The 15,211-nt window shown below is 40.6% G+C and overlaps 2 protein-coding genes across 8 annotated transcripts in view; one reads left to right on the top strand and one right to left on the bottom strand.

The window, feature by feature from the left end:
* Positions 1-15,211, bottom strand: part of SPIRE1 (spire type actin nucleation factor 1) — a 206,946-nt gene that overhangs the window by 4,794 nt on the left and 186,941 nt on the right. Inside the window, exons 10-16 of one of the 3 annotated variants that reach the window (XM_073790478.1) lie at positions 14,027-14,114; positions 9,173-9,315; positions 6,510-6,683; positions 2,588-2,725; positions 1,933-2,003; positions 1,388-1,415; positions 1,155-1,291 (exon numbers count right to left, since the gene is read on the bottom strand). In XM_073790478.1, the coding sequence (XP_073646579.1) occupies positions 1,155-1,291; positions 1,388-1,415; positions 1,933-2,003; positions 2,588-2,725; positions 6,510-6,683; positions 9,173-9,315; positions 14,027-14,114 (779 nt within the window). The remainder of the gene's footprint in view (positions 1-1,154; positions 1,292-1,387; positions 1,416-1,932; positions 2,004-2,587; positions 2,726-6,509; positions 6,684-9,172; positions 9,316-14,026; positions 14,115-15,211) is intronic. The other 2 variants (XR_012325292.1, XM_033837521.2) reach the window with 2 other exon arrangements.
* The window catches only part of PRELID3A (PRELI domain containing 3A), a 111,567-nt gene that overhangs the window by 79,151 nt on the left and 17,205 nt on the right, over positions 1-15,211 (top strand). The window contains exon 8 of one of the 5 annotated variants that reach the window (XR_004521529.2): positions 6,055-6,227. The exons of the other annotated variants lie outside the window; for them this stretch is intronic. The gene's annotated coding sequence lies outside the window, so the exon portion shown is untranslated. Of the gene's footprint in view, positions 1-6,054; positions 6,228-15,211 lie in introns of those variants that run through there. 5 annotated transcript variants of the gene reach the window in all.

The following is a 15,211-nucleotide window of genomic DNA, read 5'->3' as shown; positions in this document are numbered from 1 at the left end:
TTCAAGTTCTTTCTCCAGTGACCCTGTGTCATGGTTAATGAACATTAGTTAACTGTAGATGGTAGGTGAGACTATAAGAAATTGAAGTAAATTTATCTTAATCCTACGACAAATCCTGAAAAATTATCTTTGGACCAGCTTTCTTGTCATTTCGTATTTATCAAATGTGCTTCCCGCTCCACAACAATTCTCTATATCTGGGTGACTGACTATTTGGATTCCAGAGAGCTGGAGTTAACTAGACCAACATCATCATAAATGTTGTGGATAGTTTTTGGAAATAACTAGGAACCATCTACTCATTCACTATTTTAATTAAACCAAACAGGAACACAGAGCTAGTGCAGAAAAGAACAGACCATAGTTCGCCTGCCTGAGCCCATGGACAGCAGCCCATACTCAGAGGTCAGGATGGGGACTGAGCACAGGGGCAGGAACCTCGGGTACAGGTTACTGCTGGGCTCTCAGCTCCCTCACCTCACTGTCCACAGACCCTGACATGCAGAATGGCCACCATCCAGCATCTGGCACCAACACCAGTGTCCCTCCCAAATAGGAGGCCGCTGGTACATAAAACCCTAACACCCTGGGCCCTGCCAGCGTGTGGTCTGACCTCCTGTCTTTCTTAAGGACCAACACTAACCTTACTCTGCATTAAATGCAAAGGGATTGCTATTCGGGCACCTTTTTTCTTTTAAATTGTCAGCTCTTGGCATAAAGCTTTATTTCTGCCTTTACAATAGGAAAGTAAGCCGAAGTTATCACAGACTACTGTAAACACAGGATTAAAAAGATTTTTTTCAAAACTAAAGAAGGAAAGAAAGATTAGACTGTTATGTTCAAGTTTTCAACTCCATTGAAAACAAGGTCAGTTTTAAAGATGACTTTTAAAGGACACACAAAAGTAATTACTTCCAAAGTAGAAAAAAAATTAAACTGAGAGATTAAGTATCTTTCAGGGAGCTAGCCATCATCCCTTGTCATGTGACCTTTGGCAAGTTTTGGAGGTTTGTGTACAAGTCAAAACTATATTAAAACCAAGCCACCCGCCCACCCAAACTCCTGCAAGCCAAAACCCCACCATATCACCATAGTCCTCAAAAGAGCTCTCGCCTTTCACAAAGGATGCTCTGGAGACCCGGCCCCTTGCTCACCTGGCAATGCTCCGAAGTGGCCGATGGTGGCCAGTGGAGGGTTTTTCTGGCCTCATACAACTTTCCCCTCTCTGCAAGGCAGAAGGTCCCAATGAAAAGATAGGAAGGGTGGAGTATGGCTTGGAGGGCAGCCGCATCTAGTATCCCAAATAAAACTGAGAATGAGCAGTACTGTTAAAGAGGCAGAGTCAATAAAATTAGCACAAGTTGTGATTTCACTAAGCTTAGCTTACCTTTTTGCAACACTGTGAGCACACCGGCCTGTACACAAAATCAGAAGTGTTACTCAGCGTGATAACCACGAACGCAACTGCAGAGTTAGAGAAGCCGCAGGCTGCGTGGCTGTGAATTTCTACAGTAAGTCCCCTGGACTCTCTGCTTCTTCTATCAGAACGTAACAAACTGAGACAACTGGATTGCCAAAAAGACAATCACACTGTAAAACTTAACTCTTACACTGTCCTATGAAAGGATCAACTTACGTCTGTTTGGGATTTTCTTACTTGTCTATCCTGGGATCACGTGACAGTCACATCTATTTTTTTCTGTTCAACATGACATATTATTATTAGACCTATCTTGGATATGAAAAGAAATACATGCAGAGAAACTTTCCAGGCTTAATATCAAATAATTGTCCACTCTTGAAGCAATCACTATTACTAACTTACAAGCACAGCACATGATAACAGACTGGATTATTTCTAATATTGTTCCTCAGAGAAAAATGATGAAACAGTGGATCCTTGACTGCTGTCATCAATTACAAAAGCCTTACCTCTTACAGAACTGACAGGTATAAGACCAAGTGAAGAAGGAAAATCTCCTGGTTCGGCAACAAAAGCAGAGCTAAAAAATAAAAATTTTAAAGGAGAAAAAGGCATTGCCAATAGTTAATTTCCTAATTTGCATGTTTGGACACACATTTATATGTGGAAAGTTTAGTAGACAAAGGGAGAAGAGCATTTAGAGACCCTTTTATTAAGTTTGGTTCTGTGATAATTATAATCTGCTCTGTATTTGATTATAATTCTACCTTTAAATGGTAATAAAAGACCACAGTTCTCAAGGGTCTTGCCACCATGAAAGCAACCTGAAGAAGGTTCTGAAAAAGTCTTCTCTGTTTCTCAGATACATATTCTCTACAATCCTTTAAAAGTGTAACAACTAAGGGCAGACCTTGTTTTATGAAGGCATACCATTATTTATTATGGTGGTTTTAACCTTCTGGTTTTCAATTTCTCAGGGAGAAATAAAAATACTTTTGTGAGCAAGGCAGAAAAGGGACTGCCTGCCACGGGGTAAGCCTCTTACCTCCTAGAATCCCCCCAAAGTCCTATGCCATCTGGCCACCAGACAGTGTCCTCAGGGGACATGCCTGTGACCGACCAATCTTCTAACCCTGCTGATCCATCAACTGTAAGTGGCTCTACCTTTCCTTTTTTCAGAGCAGTGTAGACATCTTTATACTGTTGGTATTTTTCCAGCTCTGCCTTCACCAGGACCTGACGAATATGCATCACCTCCTCCACAGTAAGTGCTAGGCATTCCACTGGGTAGCAGAATTCCTCCTGAAATTCAAAATTCCACATGAATAAGAAGCTCCCACCACCCTTCTGGCAAGGCAAAGTTCCCCTTCAGATCAGTCACCTGGTTAGTAGCTTCAGAGAAGAAAAGAGGTTTCCCAGTAAACACTGGAGCAGAGCTGGCTCACTCTGGGGACCACACAGTTTCTAATTACACTGAGACAAGAGATGGCAGAAAACTTCCGGGACCATGTGAAACACTGTAGCCACTGAAATTTCCAATTAGTAAAATTTCCTCACATTTGTTTAGTTGTTTTGCCTCAGGTATCTCTATTCCATGAAGTGGAGCTACATATCTATGCATTGAAATCTTGGGAAAAAAATGTTATTGTTCTAAACCAAATTTCTGTCAGTTTTCTCCCATGATTACACAAAGATATTATTTACTTTTGTGTTGTATATATCTGCTAATAGATAAATAGCAAACCTACAACATTGGTACTGTTTTAAAAACTGATTTGTGGTACCCAGAATAGCCAAAAGAAGGTGGTTAGTAATCGATATTGAGAAGCGTTATTTAGTGGTAAGTTACATCAGCACAGCCTAAAAACTCCTAACAGTGTGAGTGGAACTGGACCTGGAAGCCAGCAGGTACTTCGTCAGGCTGCCCCACTCTCTCCAGATCTCTCATCACTTTTAAACAACTGCGGAAGTACAGTCCGCACTGGACAGATGTGGAGACACTCAGAGAACTCTGACGATAAATATCGAAGTTGGCTGTCTTATGTTAATGGTTTCCCTAACAACAGTGGAGGAAGATGTTGATGTAACTGATCCCACTGAATAAAGAGCCTCACACCATCTGCTCCCCAGCCGGCCCTGCGCTTGATTGGTGGGCCCAGTAGAAAGACAGAACGGTTTTGTGCGCCCGCACCCTGCTGGACTTCACAAGGGCTATTGTGGCGGAGCGACACAACCCCGATGTCCTCGGTGCACACACACTGTAACTCACGCCCACACACACAATAGTGCTGCTCACAGGCATTCTGGAATCAAACAAGCCAAAGGAGACAGCACAGGACTATGAGTGCAGTCAGTTTATGGAGTTTTAACATTTAGTTCTGTCTTTCAATCGGAGAAAAACAAAAATAAATCTAGGTTGCAAACTTGAAAAACATTAGCATTTACTAAAAAAAAAAGTAGTTTGCAGAACTACTGCTTCTTACAAATAATCAATACAAAATCATCTCTGTTCAAGCTAACTTAGGGAAGATTAAATTTGCTAAAAATGTTTTGGAAAAAATCGTGCAATTGAACGTTTAAGATGAAGAGCTTAGTATCTGGAGGGTGGGAGGATAATTCATGTGCTCTAGAATGTCTGATATACTCAAAAAAACCCACCATTACCCAATTTTCTTTCAATGGGAAGAGCTTTAAAAGTTGGCATGTCCAATATTTCCTGAGCTTCGCTTGACCCTGAGAACAGAGTGTGGGAACGGGCTCGCCTCCGAACGCTGGGCATCACAACTGTGCACAGATAGTAGGGTCAGCTGCACACGTCTGAAGAGCAACTTTTCTCAGCTTCTGACCTAGTTCATAAGAAGTATCCCTACGGTCATCTTTATTCATCAGCAACAAGCATGACTATCGTACATTTTCTGACAGTTACCTATGTGACAATATTGCTGAGCTGGAGTAAAATAACGTATGAATCTAGCAAACAAGCAGAAGACCACTCCCTGAGATTGGCTGTCATGTATTAGGAAGATGGTGCTGGTGCCAACGTCACAGCTGCGACGCCTGGGCGGCGGGGATGCTCCACACACAGCAACCCAGACAGCCCGCAGCTCCCAGTCCTCAGTCTCAAGTCATAAAGGGGCCAGTCAAGCACACTTCCAACTTACTGCTTTGACCCACGCACAAATCCAGTGTTCCATCAGATGTAATAAGAAATAGTGGATTTTTCTGTGTTCTTGTTCTTTTTTAAAATTTCAAGCAGATTACCCTTTAGTAAAATACCTTCCATCAGGTCAAATGCTAATGTTTTAATTCTGGTGCTTTCCCAAGGACAACAAAACTTTAATGCAACATGAAAGAAAATAATAGTTACTAGAATAGCTTTCATTATTTTTTCAACTGACAAAAAATATTAATTCAACATCCCCAAAGCCAAATTAAACCTTAACAGATCTTGCTGAGATGCTGATGCCCCAAAATGTGAAGAGCACTCAGGGTTACCCATGAGCCGAGCCTAGTCCCCGTTGTTACAATGGGCCAGGTCACACCTGCAGCAGGCACTGACCTCAGTTCATGGCATGGACTCCAGGGACCAGAGCAGCACAACTCTGATTCTCTGGCTGCTCTGTGCTTCAGTATGGCTTCCAAATTTAGGAAAGGGAAGCTAAATCTTAAAGAGTTTTAACAGAGATTACAATATACTGCAGGAGCAGATGTGCCTTTAGAACTCACTGTTACGTATGTCACTAAAATGGCTGAGTTTTTGTTAAATATTCTGGTTATATTTACCATTCAAAAGGGGTCAGAGTTAGGGAGCACAGAAATCAGAGAGCATGGTGTATAATCTGGTTACTGAGCCAGAGAAGTGGAAATGGTCATACTTTTATAGAGTGTTCTTGGTTAGCCAAAACTTCATAAATAAGTAGCAGATATTTGACAATTATCCAAAACAACCATTGGTTTTTGTTTTTAGTAAACCAAAGGAAGGCAGATTTAAATAAAAATAGCAAATATTAAGTTTAATTACTCTTTTCTTTTTTCAAGTTCACCTTTAAATTTCAAGGTGTTCTCTGTCTAAAGTCACATGTAGACTTAGTAGACAGACTGTTTGGGGAGGGTTGAAAATAAAAATAAAATGTCAGCAGATCTTCAGAAACAGCAGCAGGAGGGACAGGATTAAATGCCACCTCCGCATCTGACCATGTGCTCACAGGGCCAGATCTAAAATGAAAAAAAGAAGAGATTTATCCTGTATTTCACGGCAAATAAAGAGAAAGGAATCTGTTGTACCTCATTTACATTCAGTCTCTTTTCTAAACCAAGCTGGGTCATAAAGAAAAAGAAACCAGCTGCTGGTTTGCTTATCCAGGACAGGTCTGGTAAACAGGATGGTGGAGAGCCGGGCTGGGCGGCTGCCGACACCTGGTCAGCAGGTCAGCAGCTTGGGTCACACTGGGGGCAGGGGAAACCTCAATATGGTCCGAGGCTTTTTATCCCACTTAAGTTCGGAAACTATTATACTTCCTTTAAAAAATGTATTCTGTATGAAAATCTCAAAAACAATACAAAATGAGAATTATTTAAAATATTTTAAATAATCACATCAATTTAAAAAAACTTCAAATTTCTCTCTACAGAGAAGCACGGTGATTTTTCATAACAACCACATAACATCCTGACCATCACAACACAGCTTTAAAGGTGCTGGAGAAGAGAAAGAGTGCCCGAGCCTCCCTGGCCAGGCAGCTGAGTGTATGGGCAACGGCTCTTTTGAGGGTGGGGCAGCCCTGGGCTGGGGGAAGGCCCTGATTGGGGGGTGGGGGGTGGGGGGACGTGGTTCAATCAGGGGGCTCAGAAGCACCGCCCACAGCTCCTCTGTGCTGATGCCGCTGCATTCTGAGTTTGTTGTCCTTTCACTGTCGTCCCGTCAATTGAGATCATGGTGTGATCTACGCATCTACCAAAGATTGGAATCAACAGAAGCACAGTGTCCATCTAAGCTGTTAATTTTTGCAGAGTGCGGTAGCTGAGGGATCACTGCCGAAGAGGCAGAGAGGAAAATAATTCCCAGAACCAGCAGAAAGAGGCCAACCTTTGCGGATTTCCACCTGCTGGTAAAAGCTCTCTCACACAGATAATACATAGCCCCTGCTACCCCCAACAAGGCTGCCTCCAAAGGGTGAGAGCCGAGCAGAGAAGCTGTTTGAAGGGTAGAAAAAAGCGGTCGGAAAGGTGTCGTTGGCCATACTCTGGTTATCCTAGGAACCTGAACAGTAGATAAAGGAAAAGAAAACGGCAGGGGAAAAAGAAAAGGAGAAAATAATGCTGAATATGAGTGACCTACAAATAGCGATTACAGAGCATGAAACAAAAATAAACAAAACAGAAACACCACGGAGGATGTTAATGGTAGATTCCACATGCAAGTCCATGCCATCGTCTGCATCCACATGTATCAGTCAGGAGCCCAACCATGCCTAGAGAACCTCAGAGTTCACACGGCAACACTTAAGCTTTCTGGAACTCGGCTGTCCTGTGAACACTGAGTCTCCTGCACAGGGCTCGGTGGGATGCAGGCCAGAGGCGAATGCAGAAACATACACCACGCAGCCACCCCTCCCCCGGTCGGTACTTAAAAACAAGTCGCCTTCATTTAGAGGCGTCATCCACAATCATCTGACCAAATGATGAAAAGAATTACACTTTCAACATCCTAAGGAAAGGGAGGAAGATACAATAAAAATGAAAATCAGTAACAACAAAGACATTTCTGCCATTTTTAGTTGAGAGCTTATAAATACAAAACATTTCCATGTTTTCTAAAACATAGCTAAAATTTTAAATTATCATACTTTTAAAAACAATACTTACCAAGCTAGATGGCACTACCATTAAAGGAGTGTGATTTTATGGATTTCCCAAGATAAACTACTGGCAAGAAAAGTCAGGACTTTGACCTGGAGGTTCTTTTGTCTCAGCTGGTGTCTAGAGGCACTTCGGGGGCAGAGTTCTGTGCCGACCACAGGTCTCCCCTGCCTGCTCACTGAGCCCCTTCTCCGCCATGGCATGTGGGTTGTATCTTCCTCTCCTTCTCCATAAAAAACTGACAGCCGGACCACACACACACTGAGTTCCCCTTCACCAGGAAATATATACCTCACGGGCCTTTCTTGGTAAAGCTTCCATCACTAGCCAAAAAATCCTTGTAGTTGATCTGACAGTTTCTTTTTTATTTATTTTATTTAATTTTATTTATTTTTTTATCTTTTTGCGTTACGTGGGCCTCTCACTGATGTGGCCTCTCCCGTTGCGGAGCACAGGCTCCGGACGTGCAGGTTCAGCGGCCATGGCTCACGGGCCCAGCCGCTCCGCGGCATGTGGGATCTTCCTGGACCGGGGCACGAACCCGTGTCCCCTGCATCGGCAGGCGGACTCTCAACCACTGCACCACCAGGGAAGCCCGATCTGACAGTTTCTTTACACTGATAATTTTAAAATTTAAGCCTAACCTCAACAATGATGTCATATGATCACAAGGCCAGGAACACAGCTGAATGCTAAACTGACTTCTAGGAAAAGCTGTGAATAAAAGAATCTCCTAATCGCTGGACTTGTGGGAAAAAAAAAAAGGAGTTCTCTCTTTTTCAGTTGTGACAATATTTTCCAGTTGTGACAATAACTGTGTATTTTGCTAAATAACTTACTGACAAAAGTCTTTGGATTTTAAACTTTGAACCTGGTTGGTCAGAGTTCTGTTTTTCAGTTGGTAAACCACTGATGAGGCTGTACTTCACCATATATCAGTGTGTGGTGATTATTTAGGAGTTAGAGGAATCCTAACAGGAGTTGCCATGAAATCATTAGTTCTTTAATCACATTATTTGGGAATAGAGAAGACTGATCAAATTTCAACACTATCAGCATGGTTCAAACTTCGTTTCTTCACAAGATCCATACTATCTCCCTTCACCTGGACAGAGGGACCTCTGTCATTGCTTCATTTGAACCCCTGATGATTCATCGCAGCCTAAAAGTATGGACTGAGTGTAGTCCAGTGTTTTATTCATGAGAATCTGAAGAATAATTAGGTATCAGGTTGGCTGCTGGTAGAATTATTGACTGAAGCCCTGCATCTTGCCTACAAGTATTTTAGAAGTCAAGTGGGACAGAAAGAGTCTTCGCAGGCTTTCTCTGGCTGGCAGACCTGTTAGCTCTTCCTGGAAGGGCCTTGTGTGCCACATACCCTGTCTGAGAAATGAGTAGCCCCTACATGAGCCTGGAAGTCTCCGGAAAACAGCAAAAACTGTCAACCCGTCCAAATAGCTGCTTTGGCTCCAATATCACAAAACATGCTTGAAAACAATGAACAATGCTTTTTCATGGATCAAAATTCTCCCCTTGGACTTCTGCCTCAATAAAAGAGTCTACTGTAGTCAGACTTCACTAAGTTTTCTGTTTAGTTTCAACAATTTTTAAGTGGATTAATGCCCTTTGAAAGGAAGAAAGTATTTCTTTAATAAATATCCATACTTTCAACCATTAATAAGTCTTCTGGGAAAAAAAAAGTACTTTAAATGAACAAAGAATGGTTAGACTTCATTTGGGTTACTCTTAGGTTTGGTTTTCTTTAGCTACTAAAAACCAGTAAGGTTATTTAAAGTTCAGTCTAGCTTTTGGAAGTTTCTCAAGGAAGCTAATGATTCCAGACCCTCTAACTGCTCGCAAGTTACTCTGCAGAGTCTGTCGGTTACTTACGAGAGACCGGGAGCTCTGCCTGGACGCTGGCAGGAACTGTCTCACGTTAGTGGGTGTTTCCTTTTCAATGGAATGTCGTCTCTGGGGTGGCTGCCGTCGTTCTGGCTGGGGTGTGGAGGATATGGGCAAGAACTTCGGAGGGTCTAAAGAAATGGAATGAACCACACTGAAATCAACTCTCTTATAAAAAAAACTTAAGTTTTGAATTTCTAACAGAAAACCCTTTGTCATTTGTGACAAACACTGCATTCAAAGATGAACTGTTTATTTTGTTGGAGAGGTATATTAAGATTGGAGGTCCGTAGGGGGATATTGGAAGGATTGTTATAGAAGAATCTTTGCAAGATAAACTTGCTACATAAATAGAAAGGAAAAGGAAAAAACAGTTTTTAACATTCATTCAAATTCATGCATAAAACACAATATAAATAGTCTCTCAGATTTGTAATACAAATGCCATCATGGTATTTTCCACAGAATTTTGCAGTTAAAGAGTCTCAGGCTTTATTTAAATTTTCTTTTAATTGGACAAAAGACTTGTATTCAATAAAAAATTTTTAGAGCAAAAAATTCAAGAAGTAGATCTTGGACTTTATTTTAAAAGCATGTAAAAATTATGTATTCTGTGTGTCAAATCATACCAGAATTCTCAAGTGTACCCTCCTTTTACATTCTTTTTGAAAATAAAATATGAAAACTCTTTCTTCTTGCTGTGTATCAAGATATTTTATCCTTAGGTTTAAATCAAGCTTTATTTAAATTTCAAAAAATAAATTCCAGCTTCAATGTTAATACTATATATGCCACTGCTCCTCTGCCTAGGAATATTTGGGGACAGGGTTTAAAAGGAGAATGTCTCAGGGTCTGATTCACATTTTGGAAACATAAGGAGGACAACAGAAATCATTTCTGCTGTCAGAGCTTTACTTCTGTTATTGATTTCTAATCAATTGGTAGCCACCCCAGCTCACTTTTGGTTACTCTCTGCATGGAATATCTTTTTCTATCCTTTCACTTTCCATCTGTTTATGTCTTTGCATCTCAAGGAGTCTCTTGTATACAGCATGTAGTTGGATCATGTATTTATCCATTCTGCAAATATCTGTCTTTTGATTAGAGAGTTTAATCCGTTTACATTGAAAGTAATTACTGGTAAGAAGGGACTTATTTTTGTCATTGTGCTATTTGTTTTCTATATGCCTTATAGCATTTCGTCCCTCATTTTCTGCATTCCTGTCCTGTTTTGTGTTTAGTTGATTTTTTTTTTTTTGCGGTACCCGGGCCTCTCACTGTTGTGGCCCCTCCCGCTGCAGAGCACAGGCTCCGGGCGCGCAGGCTCAGCAGCCATGGCTCACGGGCCCAGCCGCTCCGCGGCATGTGGGATCCTCCCGGACCGGGGCACGAACCCGTGTCCCCTGCATCGGCAGGCGGACTCTCAACCACTGTGCCACCAGGGAAGCCCTAGTTGATTTTTTAGAGTGAAATATTTAAATTCTTTTCTCATTTACTTTTTGTTTATATCCTATAGCTATTTTCTTTGTTGTTACCATAGGGATTATATTTAAGATCCTAATTTTATAACACTATAATTTGGATTAATACCTGCTTAACTTCAGTAACACAGAAAACCTCTGCTCTTATACAGCTCTGTCCCCATCCCTTTCAGTTCATGGTGTCACAGAATTACATCTTTATATATTGTCTGCCCCCAAACAGACTAATAATTCTTTTAAATGCTTAAGTCTCTCAAATTATACAGAAAACAAGATTTGGAATTACAAACCAAAGTTACAGTAAAACTAGCTTCTGTACTAATAGTTCTTTTTTTCTTTAAATGTATTAGTTTGTTAAGTCATGCAGAAAACAAAAAGTACAATTACAAACCATTGTTATAATAATATTAGCTTTCATAATTGCCTATCTATTTATCTTTATTGAGATCTTTATTTCTCTATATGGCTTTGAGTTACTGTCTAGTGTCCTATCATTTCACCCTACAGGACTCTGTTGAGCATTTCCTGAAAGGAAGGTCTAATGGTCTTGAGTTCCCTCAGCTTTTGTTTATATGAGAATGTCTTGATTTCTCCCTCACTCTTGAAGGACAGTTTTGCCAGATATAGGATTCTTAGTTAATGACTTTTTTCTTTTAGCACTTAGAATAGTGGCCCAGGGTCTACTGGCCTCCAAAGTTTCTGATGAGAAGTCTGCTGAAAATCTTACTGAGATCCCTTGTGTGTGATGACACTCTTCTCTCTTGCTGCTTTCCAGATTGTCTTTTGAAATTTTGAATATACAGGTTTCCCCCACTACCTGAAAGAGTATTCCTATGAATCCTTTCATAAACTGAAATGGTATAAAGCAAAGAAGCAAATACCTTAGGACACATCTTGCTAACGAATGCACAAAATAAATCAAGGTAAAGCACAGATGCTCACAGACACAGTTCAAAGTTATGGTGGCCTGATGCAAAGGCTGAACACTTTTTTTTTTTTTTAGAAAACTGGGCTGGAGATTTAAATTTATTTATTTTATTTATTTTTATTTTTGGCTGCATTGGGTCTTCGTTGCTGCACGCAGGCTTTCTCTAGTTGCGGTGAGCAGGGGCTACTCTTGGTTATGGTGCGCAGGCTTCTCACTGCAGTGGCTTCTCTTGTTGCGGAGCATGGGCTCTAGGCACATGAGCTTCAGTAGTTGTGGCACGCGGGCTCTAGAGCGCAAGCTCAGCAGTTGTGGCTCATGGGCTTATTTGCTCTGCAGCATGTGGGATCTTCCTGGACCAGGGCTTGAAGCTGTGTCCCCTGCATTGGCAGGTGGATTCTTAACCACTGTGCCACCAGGAAAGCCCTGAACACTAGTTTTGCTTTTCAGCTTTTTTTTTTTGTAAAAGCAAAAATCCTCTGCTGATTTCTTTCAGTTAGTGAAAACAGGTATCAATGTAGGTCTTTTGTAAAAGTGAAGGGACATAAGGTGAACTTTTGAAAAGCAGGGGATACCTGTAATGTGTCTTGGTGTGGGTCTCTTGACTTCACCTCAGTTGAGCTTCTTGGATATTTATATTCATGTCTTTCATCAAACTTAGGAAGTTTTAGTCATTATTTCTGCAAATATTCTGCCCCTTTCTTTCTCTTTTGCTCCTGGGACTCCCACAACGCGTATGTTGGTCCACTTGATGGTGTTCCACAGGTCCCTTAGTCTCTGCTTTTTTCAGTCTTTTTTCTTTCTGATCTTCAGTCTTGATAATTTCTACTTGCTAATTCTTTCTTTTGCCTACTCAAATCTGTCTTTGAATGCCTCTAGTGAATTTTTCATATCAGTTATTGTACTTTTCAGCCCCAGAATTTCTTTTTTGTTTCTTTCTAGGTTTTCTCTCTATTGATATTTCCATTTTGTTCACACATTGTTTTTTTCAACTTTCTTCACATTGTCCTTTATTTCTTTGAGCATCTTTAAAATTGTTGTTTTAATGTCTTTGTCTAGTATATCTGTCATCAGGTCTTTTTCTGGGACCTGTTTCTGTTATCTTGTTCTTCTGAATGAGCCATATCTTCCTGTTTCTTTATATGCCTTTTGATTTTTTGTTGAACACTGAACATTTGAATTTATCAATGTGGTAACTCTGGAAGTCAGATTTTCCCCTTCCCCAGGGTTTTGTTATTTTTGTTTATTGTTTTTCTTACTGTTGAAGGCTGATCTCTGAAGATAGCCTGAGGTGTAAACTTAACATTTCCTCAGGTCTTTTATGAGCCATTCCCTGGGCAATCATAGTCACTTTCTAATCCTCCCATATGCATATGCCGTTGTTTTTGAATGTTCTAGGCTTTTCACTCTCAAAAGGGGAAACATGAAAAATGAAGGGGTGGGGGAAAGGCACCAGCCCTTTAAATCCCCTGGAGATGACTTCAGCTAGAGGGGAGGGGGTGAAGCTAGCAACAGGGCAACAATGGCTGCCTGCCTCTTTGCACTTTTGAAATCAGAAGCAGTAATCAGCAATCAGAGGACAGATCCCCAATACCTGGAGGACAGGGTCCTTCTTGTCCACCCTGGCTCCTGCAAGCTGCTCTAAGAACAGCACATAGCTGCCTGTCATGGGGCTGGGGGTGGGGGATGAGTAGCTGCCACTGTGCTATGAGCTGAAATCTACTGAAGTTAACCCTGGAAGTTTTAGGCATTCAACAGACTCCAGAGTTCCAAAAATAATTACATCAGACAGATTCTACCACTGCAATTATTGTCTAGGTGGAAAGACAAATTCTGGTGCCTCCTACTCTGCCATCTTCCCAGAATCCTCCCCTTTAATATATAATTTTTAATCCTTTATATTGATCTTATAAATGAAAAGATTACCAATAGTATTTTTAAAAATCACTTAACTTTAGATTCTGTATTGCCTGAAGAGTTATAAAGGTGTTTTTACTATCTACAAATGTACGTGGGTAAGGATGTGTATGTATGTGTATGTGTGTGTGTGTGTGTGTGTGTGTGTGTGTGCAGGGGGGATGATAACAAGTGTGATTATTCAGAGCTTCTGGTTTAAATTTAGATAAGGAGGTTATTAATCTAAAAAATACATACAGACAGTTGACCTATTCCCTACAACTATTATCTGTAAGCCCAAAGGTGACTGATTTGTTATAAGGTGAGAATCTGAGACCCAACTGCCCGTTTAGCCCTATGTTATGATGTCATTCTAGGAAAATAACAACATTTCTCTTCCTAACTAGTGAAATTCCAGGGTTAGTTCTTTAATTAACTAGTTACCCCAAACGACAACAAGGCACTTTGGGATTCCCTTTTTTAGGTCAAGTATGTTTTTTAAGGCATCTGACACTAGTTCTTTGTACTACAAATACTCACTCTTCCTTGTGGACACAGCCTCCAGAAAGGGAGCTTCAAGGAATGAGGAAGGTGCACTGCTGCTGGCTGACCTGGGCAGAGTTTCTTCCTGAGAAAGGCACAGGCAGACGAGAGAGAGAGAGAGAGAGAGAGAGAGAGAGAGAGAGAGAGAGAGAGAGAGAGAGAGAGAGAGAGAGAGGGAGATCTCATGCTAATTAATAATGTTCACTCATAAATATTTAACATGAGGCACAAAATTTTAATGTCAAAGGTTCAAGGCAAGTTGGAGACAAGCTAGAAGGGATCTAAAATTAGACATGTCTGGGTTGTGCCCTGGCTTTGTCCCTCATTAGAGTGATGTGACACTGAGCAAGTTTCTTATCTTAGTTTCATAATTTCCATAGGTCACTACAAGGACAGATCTGAGAACACATTTAAAATGCTTACCACATTACCTAGCACACAAGAAATGGTGATTAATATTATCATTAGTGGAGTATTAAACACACTTATAAAAGTAATAGACTTGGAACCCCACAAGGGTAGATGTGGTGTATCGTGTTCATCGTTGTTACCTAGTACGAAATCCATCACTTACTAAGTAATGAATAAATATTTGTTGAATGAATGAAAACAAATATTTCATGAAATGTCATATGAATCTAGAAAAATGTCTGCATTGTGCCAAATAAAGTTTAAATTCCTATTACCAGTGAGAAGAGACCTTCTTAATTTGTTTTACACTATACCAAAATAAAGTATAATATTTATTCATGAAAAATTTACTATTTACTATGTGACAGGGGATATACATTAACTAGAAGACAACTTATTTCCATAATATGTATAGAAAACTGATATTTTTAAATATACAAGAAAGTTAGGTTAATATATGACTATGACTATGTGAAACAAATAGTGAAAATTCTCTCTGACCTACTTAGTTAAGGTGACTTTAAGCATTAGCCATTCACTAAAAACTGGCTTTACCTAAAACCTACTGCTGAAAGCATTAGTTTTGAACACACCTCACTACAAAGGATCTGGCCAAGGAACAAGAGAAGAAGAAAGCCTTGTAAACCGCACAGTCCAAACAAAGCCAGTCTGAGCAGCAACCTCCGCATTCTTGATACTCAACACCAAGAACAAGTCAGGCAACGTAAGCAAAGACCCACTCCAGACACGCTGGAGGTCACACAAGTCTCT

This window comes from Tursiops truncatus, chromosome 13 (assembly GCF_011762595.2).
Source record: "Tursiops truncatus isolate mTurTru1 chromosome 13, mTurTru1.mat.Y, whole genome shotgun sequence".
Taxonomy (NCBI): domain Eukaryota; kingdom Metazoa; phylum Chordata; class Mammalia; order Artiodactyla; family Delphinidae; genus Tursiops; species Tursiops truncatus.
This window is presented reverse-complemented; position numbering and strand designations above follow the sequence as displayed.